At 60.4% G+C, this 15,349-nt stretch overlaps 2 protein-coding genes across 2 annotated transcripts; one reads left to right on the top strand and one right to left on the bottom strand.

The window, feature by feature from the left end:
* Positions 1-201: 201 nt before the first annotated feature.
* On the bottom strand, positions 202-13,091 carry PpBr36_04729 (uncharacterized protein; the record flags this gene model as incomplete). The annotated part of the gene is made up of 2 exons (XM_029891888.1): positions 202-12,010; positions 12,145-13,091. The coding sequence occupies 2 exons, from the start codon at positions 13,089-13,091 to the stop codon at positions 202-204; spliced, it is 12,756 nt and encodes a 4,251-aa protein (XP_029749114.1).
* An 844-nt stretch (positions 13,092-13,935) lies between these two features.
* Positions 13,936-15,114, top strand: PpBr36_04730 (uncharacterized protein; the record flags this gene model as incomplete). Its single annotated transcript, XM_029891889.1, has 2 exons — positions 13,936-14,471; positions 14,556-15,114. The coding sequence occupies 2 exons, from the start codon at positions 13,936-13,938 to the stop codon at positions 15,112-15,114; spliced, it is 1,095 nt and encodes a 364-aa protein (XP_029749870.1).
* Positions 15,115-15,349: the final 235 nt, after the last annotated feature.

The following is a 15,349-nucleotide window of genomic DNA, read 5'->3' on the forward strand; positions in this document are numbered from 1 at the left end:
TTCTAGTTGATTTGTGTCATCTGATCCTGCCTCGGACGCAGGGCTTGGTTTTTCAGACTCAAAAGCTAGAGTCAGTTCCTTGTTGTCAAATCCCAGTTTGGTAAATTTACATGGTTTGCGTATTCTATTTATTTATTTATTTATTATAATGTTCTCATCTCATGTTTCTGAAAATTCACAATCTTTTCAAAACATGCACATTTACATATCCTCGTCATCTTCTTCAGTCCCCACCAACAATCTAGGATATCGCGCCTTGCCCTCCCTCTCACAGACTGCACACAAGAAGCTAGCCATGAACGGACTCAACCCAACCTTGACAGCCCTGCGCGTCCACTCCACCATGGAAACCGTCTCAAACGTCTGCCCAAACGCGTCCTCCATGTACCTCTGGAGACCAAGCACGGGCACCGCGTTCCCCTGGGTGTGGTGAAGGTAGCGCACCACCGGCCTCCCATCGTCGTCGCCCGCCTCGGGAGCCTCGAGCACGTCACGCGCTACCTGGTCCGCGACCCATTCAATGTCCGACATGTCCAGCCACCCTTCGAACCGCTCCATCGACGGCACGGCCCCGAGCACGGCCGAGTGCTTGCGGATCATGTTGACGGCGTCCATCTCTCCCGCGTCGTCCGCGATCAGGTACCCGGTCCGGTGGATGGCGACCGGCCCGACGCCTCCGCCGCGGGCCGCAGCCGCGTGGGCGAAATTCTCCAGCAGCCGCTCCGCCGCCCACTTGGTCGCCGTGAAGCCCTCCCTGCTGCTGTTGTTGTTATTGTCGTCGTCGTCGTTATCGGGCAAGGGCGGGAGGTGGTGCGAGACGGACGAGGCGCCGTGCTCGTTGCGGCCGCTGAACAGGACGACGCGCGCGCTCGACACGAGGTGCAGCGGCTTGACGGCGCCGCTCGGGGTGATGCCCAGCGACGTGGCCAGGAACCTGGTCGAGTCGAGGTTCGGCTCCGTGATGGACACGTAGCTGTTCAGGCAGGAGCCCTCGGAGCCCGCGTGGACCATGACGTCGGCCGAGGCGCGCAGGCGCTGGACGTCGGTCGGCGAGAGGCCCAGCGTTGCGTGGTAGAGGTCTCCCGGCTGAAGCTCCACGCGGCCGGCGTGCTCGGCCTCGGCCACCCACGGCTCGCTCCGTAACTCGCTCTGCTGGTCCGGCGAGAGCGCGATGCAGTAGACGCTGCGTACCGCCTCGGGCCGGGCAAGGAACCGCTGCAGCAGCCGTCGGCCGAGGGGCGTCGTGGCACCCGTCAAGAGGATTCCTGCGCCATAGGGGTGCCATGTCGTCTGCTTTTCCAATCCGAGGGACGACAAGGCCGGCGGCGGTGGCAGCGGCAGCATTGCCGGGTCGAAGCGCGTCTCCCTGTCCCAGAACTCCCAGTGCGCGCCGCACTGCTCCTCCATCTGCTTCCTGACCATGGCCGCCATGGAGTCGACGGTGCTGTTCTCAAACAGCGGCAGCAGGGGCAGTCGGGCACGGAAGCGCCGCTGGATGGCGTCGCGCAGGGTCACGAGCGTGATGGAGCTGCCGCCGACCCTGAAGAAATCCAGCCCGTGGTGCTTGTTGGTGTTGTTGAGCAACTGCTTACCGAGGCTGGGCAGCACCATCGTCCACGTCGAGAGCAGCTCCAGTTCGAGGTAGGAGAGCTCCGAGGAGGGTATCTCGTGCACCTTATCAGGGGCTGGGGCTGCTGCGACTTTGGTCTCTCGCAGGTCAGGGCGTGCTCCGCGGGCATGAAGATGCTCGGGTAAGGGCACCTTGGCCAGAGCCGCCATGTCGAGCTTCCCGCTGGCGTTGAGCGGGAGCTTTTCGAGCGGCACCACGACGGCCGGCCGCATGTACTCGGGCAGTGGCAGTCTTGCGGGCAGCTCCGCCAGGAACCTGGGCGCGTCGGCGGGTGAGAGGCGGGGCGATGGCACGACGAAGGCCACGATGGTCTTGTCATGCCCCTCACCGCGGACAGTGGCGACGGCGTGCGAGACCAGCCCGTCGGCTTCCTTGGATATTGCCGATGCCACTTCGTCCAGCTCGATGCGAATCCCGCGTATCTTGACCTGGGTATCGCCGTCGATGCGGCCGCATACCATCAAGGACCCGTTCGGGAGCCAGTAACCCTTGTCTCGTGTACGGTACATCCTCTTGGGCTGTGCAGATCCGACCTCGACTCGGAAGTTGAAGGCAGCCGGCTCGGGCAGGAATGCGGCGTCGGTGAGATCCGGCTTGTTCAAATATCCCAGCCCGACCCCGATACCACCGATGTAGACCTCGCCCTCGGCTCCGAAGGGGACCTCGTTCCCATCCAGACCCAGCACGTGGATACGAACGCCATCCACCGGCGGTCCCACGGCCAGTGCCTTTCCCGGCTGCTCGACATCCTCACCAAGCCAGTACTCGATCCGACCCAGGGTGGCCAGTATGCACGTCTCGGTGGGACCATAAACGTTGAAAAGCTCCATCCTCTTCCCGCCGCGCGCCCTCTCGAGACGACGGAAGGCCGCCGCGAAACGGCCGGTGACCATCTCGCCGCCCGCCATGGCCGTGTGCAGGCTGCGGCACCTCGCCACCTCGTCCGCTTGGCCGAGCAGCAGGCTCCACTCGGTCGGGGTGGCCATCATGGTGGTGACGCCGAACCGGCGAATCAGCCTGGCTATCTCCACCGGGTCCCGGCGGTGCTCCTGCGGGCAGATGACGAGGCTGCCGCCGCTGAACAGAGCCGAGAAGATTTGCATTATCGACAAGTCGAAGCCGATGGACGACTGCTGGAGGACCACCGGTGGTGACTGGTAGTTGGTCACGGCGTTTGCCGAGGTGATTATAGAACACAGGTTGTTTTGCGTCATCAGGACTCCCTTGGGCGTGCCGGTCGACCCGCTGGTGCACAACATGAGTGCGGGTAGGTTGGCCGACGTAGAGACTGGCTTCGCTGGTACCCCTTTGTGGCCGTTTGTGCATGATAGTAGTTCCGCAACATCCACCGCGACACAATCACGTTCTCTGCACGTATTTATAAGCCATTCTGCGAGATCCTTGGTCCGGCTGTGATAGAGCCAGACGGACGGCTTGCAGTCCTTTGCCATTAACGCAAGTCTCTCTCTGTGATTTGTCGTATCCAACGGGAATGCCGCCGCTGAGAGTTTAAACACTGCCAACAGAGCTGCTACGTAGTCGGCCGAAGGCTCAAGCAGTAGAGCGCAGAACTCGCCGCACGTCTCGACGCCCCTCGAAGCGCATGATTGCTGCAAAGCTGTCGCCATAGACGATGCCATAGCCGTCAGATCGTTCAAGCTGAGGGTTCGATCATGACCCACATCGTGGATTGCTGTAAAATTACCGTGTCGCGCCGAAGCCTGTTCGATCTCGTGCCAAACCGGAGTAGTCTGACCACTTACAGCACCGTCCTCGGTCTCGCACGCGCGGGTGGCCACTGCAGTGGTTGGCAGCCCCGCCGCCCCCAGCGAGGACGAGATCAAGTCGGCCAGCTTTGCCTGGCCGTCGCGACACACGCCTGCCATCAGGGCGCGGTACATCTCCAGGATCGACTCGGCAGCCTCGGGGCCGTACAGGGTGTCCTGCATGGCCAGGTCCAGGTGGCAGGTTGCATCGGGCGAGTCGGTCACGTTGAGCATCAGATCGTACGGGTTCCGCGAGCCGCGGGCCTTGAAAAACTCGAGACGCCCGCCCCCGACGGTAGAGTGCGCCAGCACGTCCAGACGGTAGTTCAGTACGACCTGGAACAGCGGCGTGTGAGTCGTGGAGCGCGGTACGGCGAGCGCGTCGAGGAGCGCCTCCAACGACGGCGACGAGTGCGTCATGGTGTCCATGAGCTTGGAGAAGGTGTGGCGGGCGAGGTCGACAAAGCTGCCGTGCCTGCTCGTCGAGAGCCGCACGGGCAGCATGTTGACGAAGAAGCCGGCGGTTTCGGCGAAGCCGTCGGGCCTGCCGCCGTCGCAGAACCCGATGCAGAGGTCCGACGTGCTCGAGAGGTGCGAGACCAGGGCTGCCAGCACGGCCATGTGCAGACCAAACGCCGTCATGTGGAGGCGGGCGCTGGTGCGCTTGATATCCGAGGCGGCGGCGGCGTCGAGTCGTCTCGACGCCGTCACGCTGCCGCAGTGTTCCATGGGGGCGCGCTCGGTCGTCTTTGCTTGTGGGAACAGCGGAATGGGCTCGTTTGGCAGCCCCGCCAGCTCTGCAGACCAGAATTCAATGTCGGCGCCGTGGTCCGCCGGCGTCTTGCTGCGCTGCTGCATGGCAAAGTCGGCATACTGCAGCCCCGACGATGGTTCGAGGTGGCCGGCGACGTATGCCTTGTCGAGATCCCGGAAGAATATGATCCAGGTCATTCCGTCAACCGCAATGTGATGGGCGCCGAGTATGAGGATATGCTCTTCTGCCTTGGTTGAAGAAGACGATGCGGTCGAGGGAAGTGAAATCAGAGTGACTCCGACGGATTCTCCTCTCGAGAGTTTCCATTTTTTGTTGCGCATCGCGCCGAACTCGGTCTCGATGACCCTTGACTGCTCCTGCTCCTCTTTCGTACCTCTAGCATCCACCCACCTGAATGCCCGCGAGGCATGCTCCATGTGATGAGGGGCTGCCAGAACCTGTTGCAATGGAGTCCCCGTGACCGCATCATTCTGATAGCGCGTGCGGAAGATTTCGTGACGGGCTACCACCTGATAGAACGCATCCTCGAGCCTCCTGGCATCAACGGGACCCTTGAGCCTGTACATGGCCGTCTCGTTGTATGTGCATGGATCCCGTAGGAGCTGCTGGAGGAACCAAAGACGTTCCTGGTTGAACGACAAGGGGGCCTTCCGCGCGACTGATGCTCCTCCTAAAGACGCAGGCACGGGCGCTTCTGGCTTGGAACCTATAGACGACCTGGGTGAAGTTGGTGTGGTCTCGGGGGTGTGCTCATCATCCCACGCCCCTTTCAAGACGGGCGATCTTGTGTCGCTGTCACCGCCCGACTTGGTCGAAGGCGATATGTCGCGAGCAGACCTGGGCGGCTTGGGTTTCGACAAGCCAGCAGTGACGATCGAGTTCGCACCACTTCCGGCAGCAGTCTTGGCAACGACAGCCTTTGCGACAACAGTCTTTGCCGCCGGTAAAGGTGGCGCATCCTTCAGGGTCACCATGGCCGCTTCGGCAGCAGCAGCGGCGATCATGTCCCCCGTGGCACCGCCGAGGATCTTTAGCACCGACATGTCCGCCCCGGTTGTCTTCTGCACCCACTGGCGCACCTCCATGGCCAGGAGCGAATCGACGCCGAGCCCGACGATGGGCGACGCCATGTCCAGCGACCCAGGCTGGACCTGGAGCATCTTTTCCATCTTTTGCGCGAGCGCGTCTCTTATCGCCACCGTGAGCTCTGCAACCCCGTACTCGCCATCGCCTCCTCTGGATGCTGCCACGGCCGCCATGGTTGCGCGCAGCCGCTCCATTGGAGAGTCCGAGGGGCCGCCTGCACCAGCACCAGCACCAGCACCAGCACCATCTCCATCGTCGTCGGCGGCGGCGAAGCGGCGTCGCTGATCCCTGACGCAAAAGGCGAAACGTGGCTCGGCGGCCCAAAACGGCCTGTCGGTCTCGTCGTCGCTGATGGTCAACCCGGTGATCAGCTCCTGTGGGCGGTTGGACTCGGGGTGGCCGGCCACTATGGCCTCGGCGAGCATGACGGGGACCTCGTCCTCCCAGTTCTGGTTCATCTGCATGGACTTGAGATTGCGCAGCATGGTGGAGTCCTGGCGAGTCACGTAGCCGACCTCCATCAGGATGCCAATGTCGATGACGGAAGCAGCCAGGCCCCTGGCCCGACGGTTGGCCGCCATGGCGCCCATGAACAGGTTGGCCATGTGGTAGTCCGTCTGGCCGGGCAAGCCGACGACGCTTCCCGAGGACGAGAAAAGGAGAAAGAAGTCGAGCTGCCCGCCCGGCGTGCCCTCCTGCGAGGCGAATGCGCGCTCGAGGTTGAGGCTGCCGTTGACTTTGGGACGGATGCCCGTCATTGCCTCGGCGGCTTCGAGGTTGGCAAAGAGCTTGTTAGTCAGCAGCATGGAGCCGTTGAAGACGCCCGCCACGGACGGCATGGTGTCTTGGATCTTCGAGACCGTCATCCGCACCGCCCTGTAGTCCGTCACGTCCATCGAGAAGACCTTGATTGCCACGCCGGCTGCCTTCATCGAGTCCAGCCAGTCCTGCGGAACCTGCGGGTTGCGGCTGGCCAGGGCGATATGGCGTGCCCCCTGCTGGGACATCCATTCGCAGATCGACCTGCCCAGATCGCGCGTCAGCCCGACCAGGAAATACGTCCTGTCGGGTCTGAACAGCTGGCTTGCATCGATGGGTTGGATCTTGGCACGGATTGTGGCAGAAGCTGACCAATCAGCCACGACAAGATTGTTGGACACCCCAGCGGGCAAGTTGCTGATACTTGCAGCTGAGATGTCTCCCACGGGTATTGCTGCTGAGCATGAAAATGGTTCTCCAGTGCCCAGATTGACTGATATACTGAAAGCTTCCTCGAGCTCTCTAGCCATCTGAGAGTCCGTTCGGCCTTGAGACGTCAAGCTGGTTAAGTAGTTGGGTGGAGGATTGAACAAGTTCCTACCGAGTATGTCTTCGAGACCAAGAGCTTCCTGAGCCGAGGAGACCTCGTCGACCCTTGAAGAGCCTGTTGTAATTATTGCAGAAATGTCCCGAGGTACTGTGGCCCTCAGCTGTTTGAATGGCATGTTGCGGTGTATCAAAACCGGTGTCCGCCCGGACCTAGATATGCTCTTTTTCTCCCAGGCAGAGCTCGTCCAGAATATCTTGACGCTTGTTTTCCCGGCTTCCACCTCTAAAACTGCCAAGGTTGTGTCATTTACGTCTCCGTGCACCCATATAGTCGACCCCGCCGGCACGTTGCGCACCCAAGCCCGAACAGCCAGGACCAGGGCAGTCAAGGCAAATGTAGTAGAGCTCACGTTGATCTCTGGCGGGGTAAAGTGAACTTCCTGGCTATCGCAGGTGCAGATGATAGACTTGTTAGAGTTGGATAATGCCAAAACTGGTCGTTCGAGCCCCTTGGCACCCCCCTTGATCATTCCGAAGCAGAGATACACCGGCCGTTGAGCCATACGCTGTCTGTTTGGAACGGGGATGAGTGTCGAATATCTAACATGAATCATTGTCAAGTCTTCATCGCCTTCCCCAGAGCCGCGGATTCTCGTCCTCGGTGTTGATACAAGCTCGTATCCCAACGTATTGGCCATATTCCCATTTGCCGTGGGCTCACGCAGCAGCAGCTCCAGGACATGGTCATCAGCGTTGACGTGCGCCCATATGTGTCGCCGCGAGCTGTTGACGCGGTCGTTCAGCTCCTGATACGGACGAACCCGGGGGATGTACAGTATACCATCCTTCTTGAGGAGCAGCTCCCTCTCGTCGGTAAACAAGACATCCTGGTCTCCAAGGCCAGTCGACATGACGAAGCGGAGGAAATGCTCGAGGACCATGGCCGTCTCCAACTTGATCGAGTCGTCCTCCAAGTCCAAAACCTGCAGCCGCAGCGAGCGCATCTCGCTGCGTATCGTACGGCAGAGGCCGACGAGCATGTTTGAGGAAGGATTCTTCTGGCCGGCGCCCTGCGTCATGAAAAGGATGGAGCTGGCCTTGCCAAACATGATCTGTAGCCCCTTCAACACGGTAGGGTTGATTTGCTGGGCGCCGGCGCGCAATACAGAATGGTCCAGCTCGCCAAGGTAGAGGATCGAGCATCCATTAGGGATGGCTGCGTCGTCAAGGCTGCCGACGTCACTTACTTTGAACACAGAAGCGCCACATGCCGCCAACTGGGTTTCCACCTGACGCACCACTCGCGAAGTGGTCATGGTGGCGCCGCCAACCAAAACAAACAGGCTGTCCGCCGGGAGCAGATGCGCATGCGCCAAGGGCTGGCGCAGGCAGGACACGGCATCCGACAAGGCCTGGCTGACAAATGAGGAGCACATGCGTAGCCTTTCGTCGGGCTGGTCGTGGCGCACGACCTCGACGCCCGAGAATCCCGTCTCCCACAGCTTGACGTCCCACAAATCGACCGAAAGCTGAGGGCCCAGGGTCCTGCAACCGTCAGCGGCCAGCCACCAGCCCTCCAGCCCGCCGAGGATGAGCTGGCCCTGCACCATGCCGCTGGTCGGCTCCACGACCACGAGGAAGCCGCCGGGCCTGAGAAGGGTGCGGACGCGGCGCAGCGCCGCCTCGACGTCGGGCGCGATGTGCAGCACGTTGGCCGCCACCACTACGTCGTACGCGCCGCGCTCGAAGCCTTGCTCCTGCGGGTCCAACGTGACGTCGAGCTTGGAGAAGGCCATGCGGCCCTCGCGGTGCTCCGCGGTAAAGCGCTCCTTGGCCTGCGGGAAGAAGCCCGCCGACACGTCCGTGAAGGTGTAGGTGCCGTAGCCGTCTGGGCCGACGGCGTCGAGGATGGCTCGGGTGGTGGCGCCCACGCCGGCGCCCAGCTCGATGATGTCGGCGTGCGGGTGGCGGTGCGAGATGGTCTCGAGGTAGCGGGCCACTTGGCGCTGTGCGTTGCAGAGGCCCAGGCCCTCGACGTAATATCTGCCCAGCATGTTGTCGGCGAAGAGGACCTCGAGCATTTGCTTTTGGTTTTTGAAGACGAGCTCCATCTCGTCTCGTACTGCGCGAAGGAGCGCAAAGTCGACCTGGCTGCTGTGCTTTTCAAAGATGGACTTGATGGTGGTTTCGTCGTCGTCCAACCACGGGCATGGGGTGCCTGCCTCGGTCGGAACATCAAAGAGTGGTGTAGCCGAGGACCACTGCTCACCCCGGCGTGCCTTTGTCACTGTTTCTTGGGCATACGCCACCAGCATCTGCTCATGCCTTTTGAGCCTGTCGATCCCAACCCTTTCGGCCGCTTCGACTATTTTACGACAGATAAACAGCGAGACTCGCTCGCCGTCCAAGATCTTGTCATGTTGGGAAGGATCGTAGCTGGCAGTCAAGCTGTTCGAGTCGCTACTGCTGAGCAGATCTGGCTTCCAGATGGTCTGGCAGAAAAGTAATCGATCGTCGCTGGGGTCTGGTCTTCCGAGGGTCGTCATGGAAAGACCTTCGACCTGCACCAACGGCATTGATTGTTGTTTCTCGTCGGCCAAGTAGATGCCAAAGTCACCCACCAGCAGCGATGGTTTCGCGTCGGTGACAAATGCATCCACAACGACTCTGGCTTCGTCTTTGTTCTGCCCATTGTTGCTGGGCAATACTTTGATTTTGGGATTGAAGATGAGGCGTTTGAGCTTCTGTGGCAGGTACGCCGACTTGACCCTGCCCATTTCCGGCGTGGCAAAGGCAGCCACTATGGGGTGGATGCAAGTATCAATCAGACCCGGATGCACTAGTCCGACCCCGCAGTCGACATCCTCGGACTTCCAAGATGCCGTCGCAGTAGCCAAGCCTGTGCTCCGGGTCAGCGACACGAGGCCGCGGAACACACCCCGATACTCTATGCCGGAGCTGTCGAGCATGGAATACAGCTCGTCAACATTAACACGAGTCTTTGTGTTGGAGGGGGCCACTCTCGGCGTGAAGAAATCTTCAGGCATCTGATCTGGACCTAAGAAGAAGACCTCGACCGACCCTGTGCACATGTTGACATCTACAGTCCCCGAAGCCGGATCCTGGCACACGCTGAAACCGACAGAAGCCCTGATTCTATCCTTCAGCCCGCCGCTCTCCTCGACCTTGGCAGAGGTGATAATCTCAACTGCCCGACCTCCTTCCGGTATCGCAAGGGTGCGATTGAAGCTCATGTCGGACAACTCGACAAACGCCACCTCCCTCCCGGCAGCCAGGAACTGGGCAACCTCGAGGAGCATGACGATGTAGGCCGCCGCCGGGTACAAAGCCTCGCCCTCGAACGCATGACCTCGGAGCCACGGCAGCTCGGCGAGGCTCAGCATGTTCCTCCAGCGCGGTTCTGCGTCGCTGTCGTCCGGGCAGCGGCGGCCGAGCAAAAAGCTGCGCTCCTGGTGCCGCAGCCGGTGGTTCCGCGAGACGCGGGACTCGCGCCAGATGGGCTTCGAGTGGTCCCACGAGTACGACGGCAGATCCTTTACCATGCGTGGCCGGGGCCTGCGAGGGTCTTCGGGGTGGCTGATGGCACTGCTGCCAAAGTTGCACCAGAGGAAGCCCAGGGCGTCAGACAAGGAGTCCACGCAGTCCGCACCGCGGTTCATGGAGCCGCAGTATGGGATTGACCGCTTCAGGTGCTGCTGTACCGTCTGCCCTACTGGCCCCTTGAGCGCCGGGTGGGGGCCAACCTCAATGGCAGCATCAAACGGGCCTCCGTTGGTCAAAGCAGCGGTGACAGCATCCGCAAACAGCACCGGCTGCACCATGTTGTCAACCCAGTACTGGCCGGTAGCCAACCCATCAAATTCCTCATCCCAAAACAGATCCGCGTTCCCCGTCACGCTCGAGACCCAAATGCAGGGGTTGCGACTTTTCGGTCTCAGGGGCTTGATACCACAAGCCCTCATTGACTTGAAATACGGCTTGGACGACGGCTCCATGAGCGGTGAGTGATACGCCTTTCCCGTCCTCAACAGCCTCGAAAAGACTCCCCTCTGCTGCAGCTCCGCGTGCGCCTCCTCCACCGCATCGGCATCGCCCGAGATGGTGACGCTGGACGGCGAGTTCATGGCCGCCAGCCACAGACGCCCACGGAACCGCGCCTCCCCCGTGATCTGCTCCTCTGCGGCTTCCCAGCCCAGGCCCACGGCCAGCATGGCCCCGTTTGCGCGCGCGAGGTGGGCGTGCTTGCCCCTGTAGTAGGCGATGCGGATGGCGTCTTGCAGCGACAGGATCCCGGCTGCGTAGCAGGCTGCGATCTCGCCCGAGGAGTGGCCCACAACGGCGCTGAATCGGACACCATGCGCAACCAGGACGTCGACCAGAGCAATCTCGATAGCAGTAGTGCACGGCTGCGCAAACTCGGCCTCGGATATGCGGCTCTGCTTCTCATCCCCCGACAGCTCCTCTCCCAACGACCAGCTGGGCCTGTCCGTCACAACGGGGAGCGTGGCGAGCGCGTCTTGGCAGCGCGAGATGGCCTGCCTGAACGTGCCGTTGTGCAGCATCAGCTCCCTCCCCATGCCCGCCCACTGCGCGCCCTGCCCCGTGAAGATGCCCAGGATCCCGACGCCTTCGCCCGGCGACACGAGGGCCTTTGCGGGCTGACCGAGCCTGGCGCTCTTCCCGCCTGCTGCTGCTTTCGATAATCGTTCTTGCAGCCTCTGCTCCAGGTCCGCTCGCGACCCTGCCGCCGGGATGGCCATGCGGACGCCAAGCTCGCTGCGTCGTGCGAGGAGCGTCCAGGCAAGGTCCCTCTGCTCCACTTCCAGGTTCTCGCGCAGAAAATCCAGCAGGTTCTTGGCTTGTCGCTGGAGTGCCTGCTCGCTGTGCGCGCTCAACAATATGGGCACTGTTGGTCGCTCCGCGGCCGCCGTCGCGAGCCCTTCCCAAGTATGAACACGGCCTAGGATGCCGTTTCGGCTGTTTCTTGTGCTTGTGCCTGTTGCACGGTCTTGCTTCTCCACATCACCATCAAAGGACTCGATAATGGCATGAGCATTCGTGCCTCCAAAGCCAAAACTGTTGACGCTCGCACGCTTGGGCTGGCCGGCAGCAGGCATTGGCCAGGGCGTAGATTCTGTAGGTATCTTTAGCACACGAGACAGCGGCTCGATCTCTGGGTTGAGTCTCTTCAGGTGGAGATTCGCCGGTATGGTTTCGTGCTCCATGGCGACGAGCACCTTGATGACACCGGCCAGGCCCGCGCATCCCTCGAGATGCCCTACGTTGGTCTTGACTGACCCGACTAGCAGTGGAGGCGGGGTTTCTTGCGAGCTGCGAGATTTGTTTGCTGCGTCCGGATCAAAGAAGCTCTTGAATATTCCTCGTGCTTCGACAGGGTCTCCTGCTGGTGTGCCTGTACCATGCCTAGTGGGCATGAACGTAAAGGAATGTCAGTGTCTTGTGTTTTTTTTTTTTTTTTTTTTTTTTTTTCGTTTTCGTTTCTTCCCACCAAAGTTTCTCCACAAAGCAAAACGCAGGGGTCAAATCAAGTTACTCACGCCTCAAAATACTGACATCTCTCCTCCACGTTGAACGGATCCAACCCAGCCGCGCGGTACGTATCCCAGATCAAGTTGGCCTGCGCTGCGGCGCTGGGCATGGTGATGCCGGGCGTGCGGCCGTCCGAGTTGACGCCCGTCGCGCGGACTACGCCCCTGATGGGATCGCCATCGTGCAGAGCCCTGCTCAGGGGCTTGAGCAGCAGGGCCGCCACGCCCTCGCCGCGAGCGTAGCCGTCGGCGCCAGCATCCCACATCTTGGACGTGCCGGTGGGCGACAGCATGCGCAGCTTGCTCTCGACGATGTACATGAGCGGGTCCAGCAGGAGGCCGCACCCGGCAACGATGGCCATGTCTGAGCCCGGCTCTCCTTCAGCCGTCGCGAGGTCGCGCACGGCCTGGTGCAGCGCCACCAGCGACGACGAGCACGCCGTGTCGATGCACACGGACGGGCCGCGCAGGTCCAAGGCGTACGAGACGCGGTTGGCGAGCATGGCGCGCGACGTGCCCGACGCCGTGTACTTGCTCAGGTCCTCGGGGTCGCGGGCCTGAACGTCGGCGTAGTCGGCCGTCATGACGCCGACGTGCACCGACGTGCGGGACCCCCGGAGGGCGTCGAGCGTCTCGCCCGCCGACTCGGCCGCCTCGTAGACCGTCTCGAGGAGGAGCCGCTGCTGCGGGTCCATGGCCTCGGCTTCCAGCGGCGAGATGCCGAAGAAGGACGCGTCGAAGAGGCATGGGTCCTGGTCCAGAAAGTACGACTTTAGGACGTTGCTGCTGCCGTGGTGCTCGCCCTGTGGGTGGTGGAACTTGGAGAGGTTGAGCCTGTCCGGGTCTGGCTCTCGGGAAATGTCGCGGCCACTGGTCAAGAGCTCCCAGAACTTCGAGGGCGTGTTTGCCCCGCCTGGAAATCGAAGCGCGTATCCTACTATGGCGACAGGCTCCATTTTTCTCTTTTTTTTTCTTGTCATTGGTTTACGGTCAAGTGTGGATATACAAATCAATATAACAAACGTATTGTGCGGAGTGGCGGGTGTGACCAGTCTATTGTGGTTCTTTTTTGATCCCTTGAGGGTTTAACCTGTGTCCAAAAGGATTTTTTTGTTTTGTTTTTTTTCTTTCTTGGGAAAACTGACCTGCGATCCCTTTTAGGGGACTACCCTCTTTGTCAAGTAGACATAATGCTGTCGTCCTTGTATTGCTTAACATATGCGAAACCCCCTTCTGCAGCGGGCAATTTGAGAAAAACAAGGCGGTTGACACAAAAACCAACACTTCGCATGAGTTAAGCTTTGTGCATTGTTCATGTTCATTTTCTCTCTGTTCGTTTGCAATTGTTTAGTGAAACAGAGACTAGGCCGATTTTAGAAAGGCTCTGCGATCGATTTCTGTGGTGGTAAGTCCAGTCGTATGACACGCAACACTCGAGGACTGGTATAAGTAGTGCGATCCCTGCAACTCGGCCACTGTCTCATTTTTGCCCACAAGCATGACAGAGGCACGATGACGACGACGATGGTGCTTTCCGGGTCATGGATTTGTCGCATATCAAGACTGTTGCAGTCACCGGTCCGTATTAATGTAAGCTCTTTCGTGGCCGGGTGGGCTCTTGCAAGGGAGGTGTAACAGCATCTCGGTGTTCGAACAGAGAGCGAGTCTTGAATCTGAACAAGAGCAAATTCACTTTTGTTTGGTCTGTCGACATCAGCCAGGAAAGCATCCAAAGGTATCACGTCTTTGTTATATGACTACCCGACGTGAAAAAAAAAAGAAAAAAAAAAAAAAAAAAACATGGCCACAACTCTGCCCTCGAGGCGGTACGGTCTCCTCATCAGCAAGCCCGGGGAGCTGCGAATGTCAGCCCTGGAGATGCCGCAGCTTTCGCCAGGCCAGGTCCTCATCAAGACCGCCTGCGTCGCTCTGCACCCATCCGACGCCAAGATTGTGGCCGCCGGCTTCCACCGCAGCTGCCTGGCCGGGCTGGACTTTGCGGGAACCGTCGTGGCGGTAGGGCCCGGAGAGATGCCCGGGTCCGTGGTCGTCGTCGGCGCCCGCGTTTGCGGTGTCGTCTGCGGCTACAGCGAGATGGGAGGCAGCATGGGCGCCTTTGCCGACTACATCGTGGCCGAGGCCGAGTTCCTGCTGCGGGTCCCGGATGCCATGTCTTTCGAGCAGGCCTCGACGCTGCCGGGCGGCTTGTTGACCGCCGGCATGACCTTGTTCAACACGCTGAGGTTGAGGGAAAAGAAGCCCGAGGAGGATCGACATGTGCTAGTTTACGGCGGTAGCACAGCGTCTGGGATGCTCATCATCCAGGTCTTGAGGCAGTAAGAGAAGAACTTGTTGTGCCTTTTTTTTGGGGGGACACGAGTTTTTAGAAAATAACATGCTAAAAATTAAAATCCAACCAGCTTCGACTTCAAGCCCATCGCCACCTGCACACCCCACAACTTCGACATGGTCAGAGCAGCAGGCGCAGTGGCCGTACACGATTACCACTCCGACGACTGCATCGCCGCCATCCGCGCATCCACCGGGGGGCGCCTCGGCACGGCGGTGGACTGCATCACCAGCGCCGACTCGATGCGCATATGCTACGAAGCGCTGCGGAACCTCGACGCGGGCGACGAGCTGAACCATGCCCGCTACGTCGCGCTCGACAGTTTTCCCATTTCCGGCCACACGCGCCGGGCGGTGCGGCCGTCGTGGGTCTTTTGCATGACTGCGTTTGGGAGGGCGCTGGACTGGGGTGCGCCGTACAAGACGGAGGCGCGACGGCGGGATCGCGACTTCGCGGCCGCCTGGATCAAAGAGGCCGAGGCGCTGGTGGGGCAGGGAAAGATTCGGCCTCTCAGGGTTCGAGTCGTCGACGGCAGTCTGGAGACGGCCGTAACAGAGGGCCTAGATTTGCTACGCCGCCCAGGAGCTGTGTCAGGAGAGAAGTTGGTTTGCAAGATTGATTCCGCTTGAGGCACGAATAGTAATCTCACTGGCTGCCTTTGACCACAAGGCAGACTTTCTTGAAGGGCAGATGCCATAGTGAAGTGAAAACCCTAAAGCAACCTTGACTCGGTACTTGTGAGCAAGACATTTCCAACAATGACCGGCGTCCTTGAGGAGATAGGCCCGAAACACGTAGCCGCACCGCAACACGTAGCCGACGGTGCGGCTACGTAAAGATCTGAATTATGTCAGCGTAATCGAG

This window comes from Pyricularia pennisetigena, chromosome 6 (genome assembly GCF_004337985.1).
Source record: "Pyricularia pennisetigena strain Br36 chromosome 6, whole genome shotgun sequence".
NCBI lineage: Eukaryota > Fungi > Ascomycota > Sordariomycetes > Magnaporthales > Pyriculariaceae > Pyricularia > Pyricularia pennisetigena.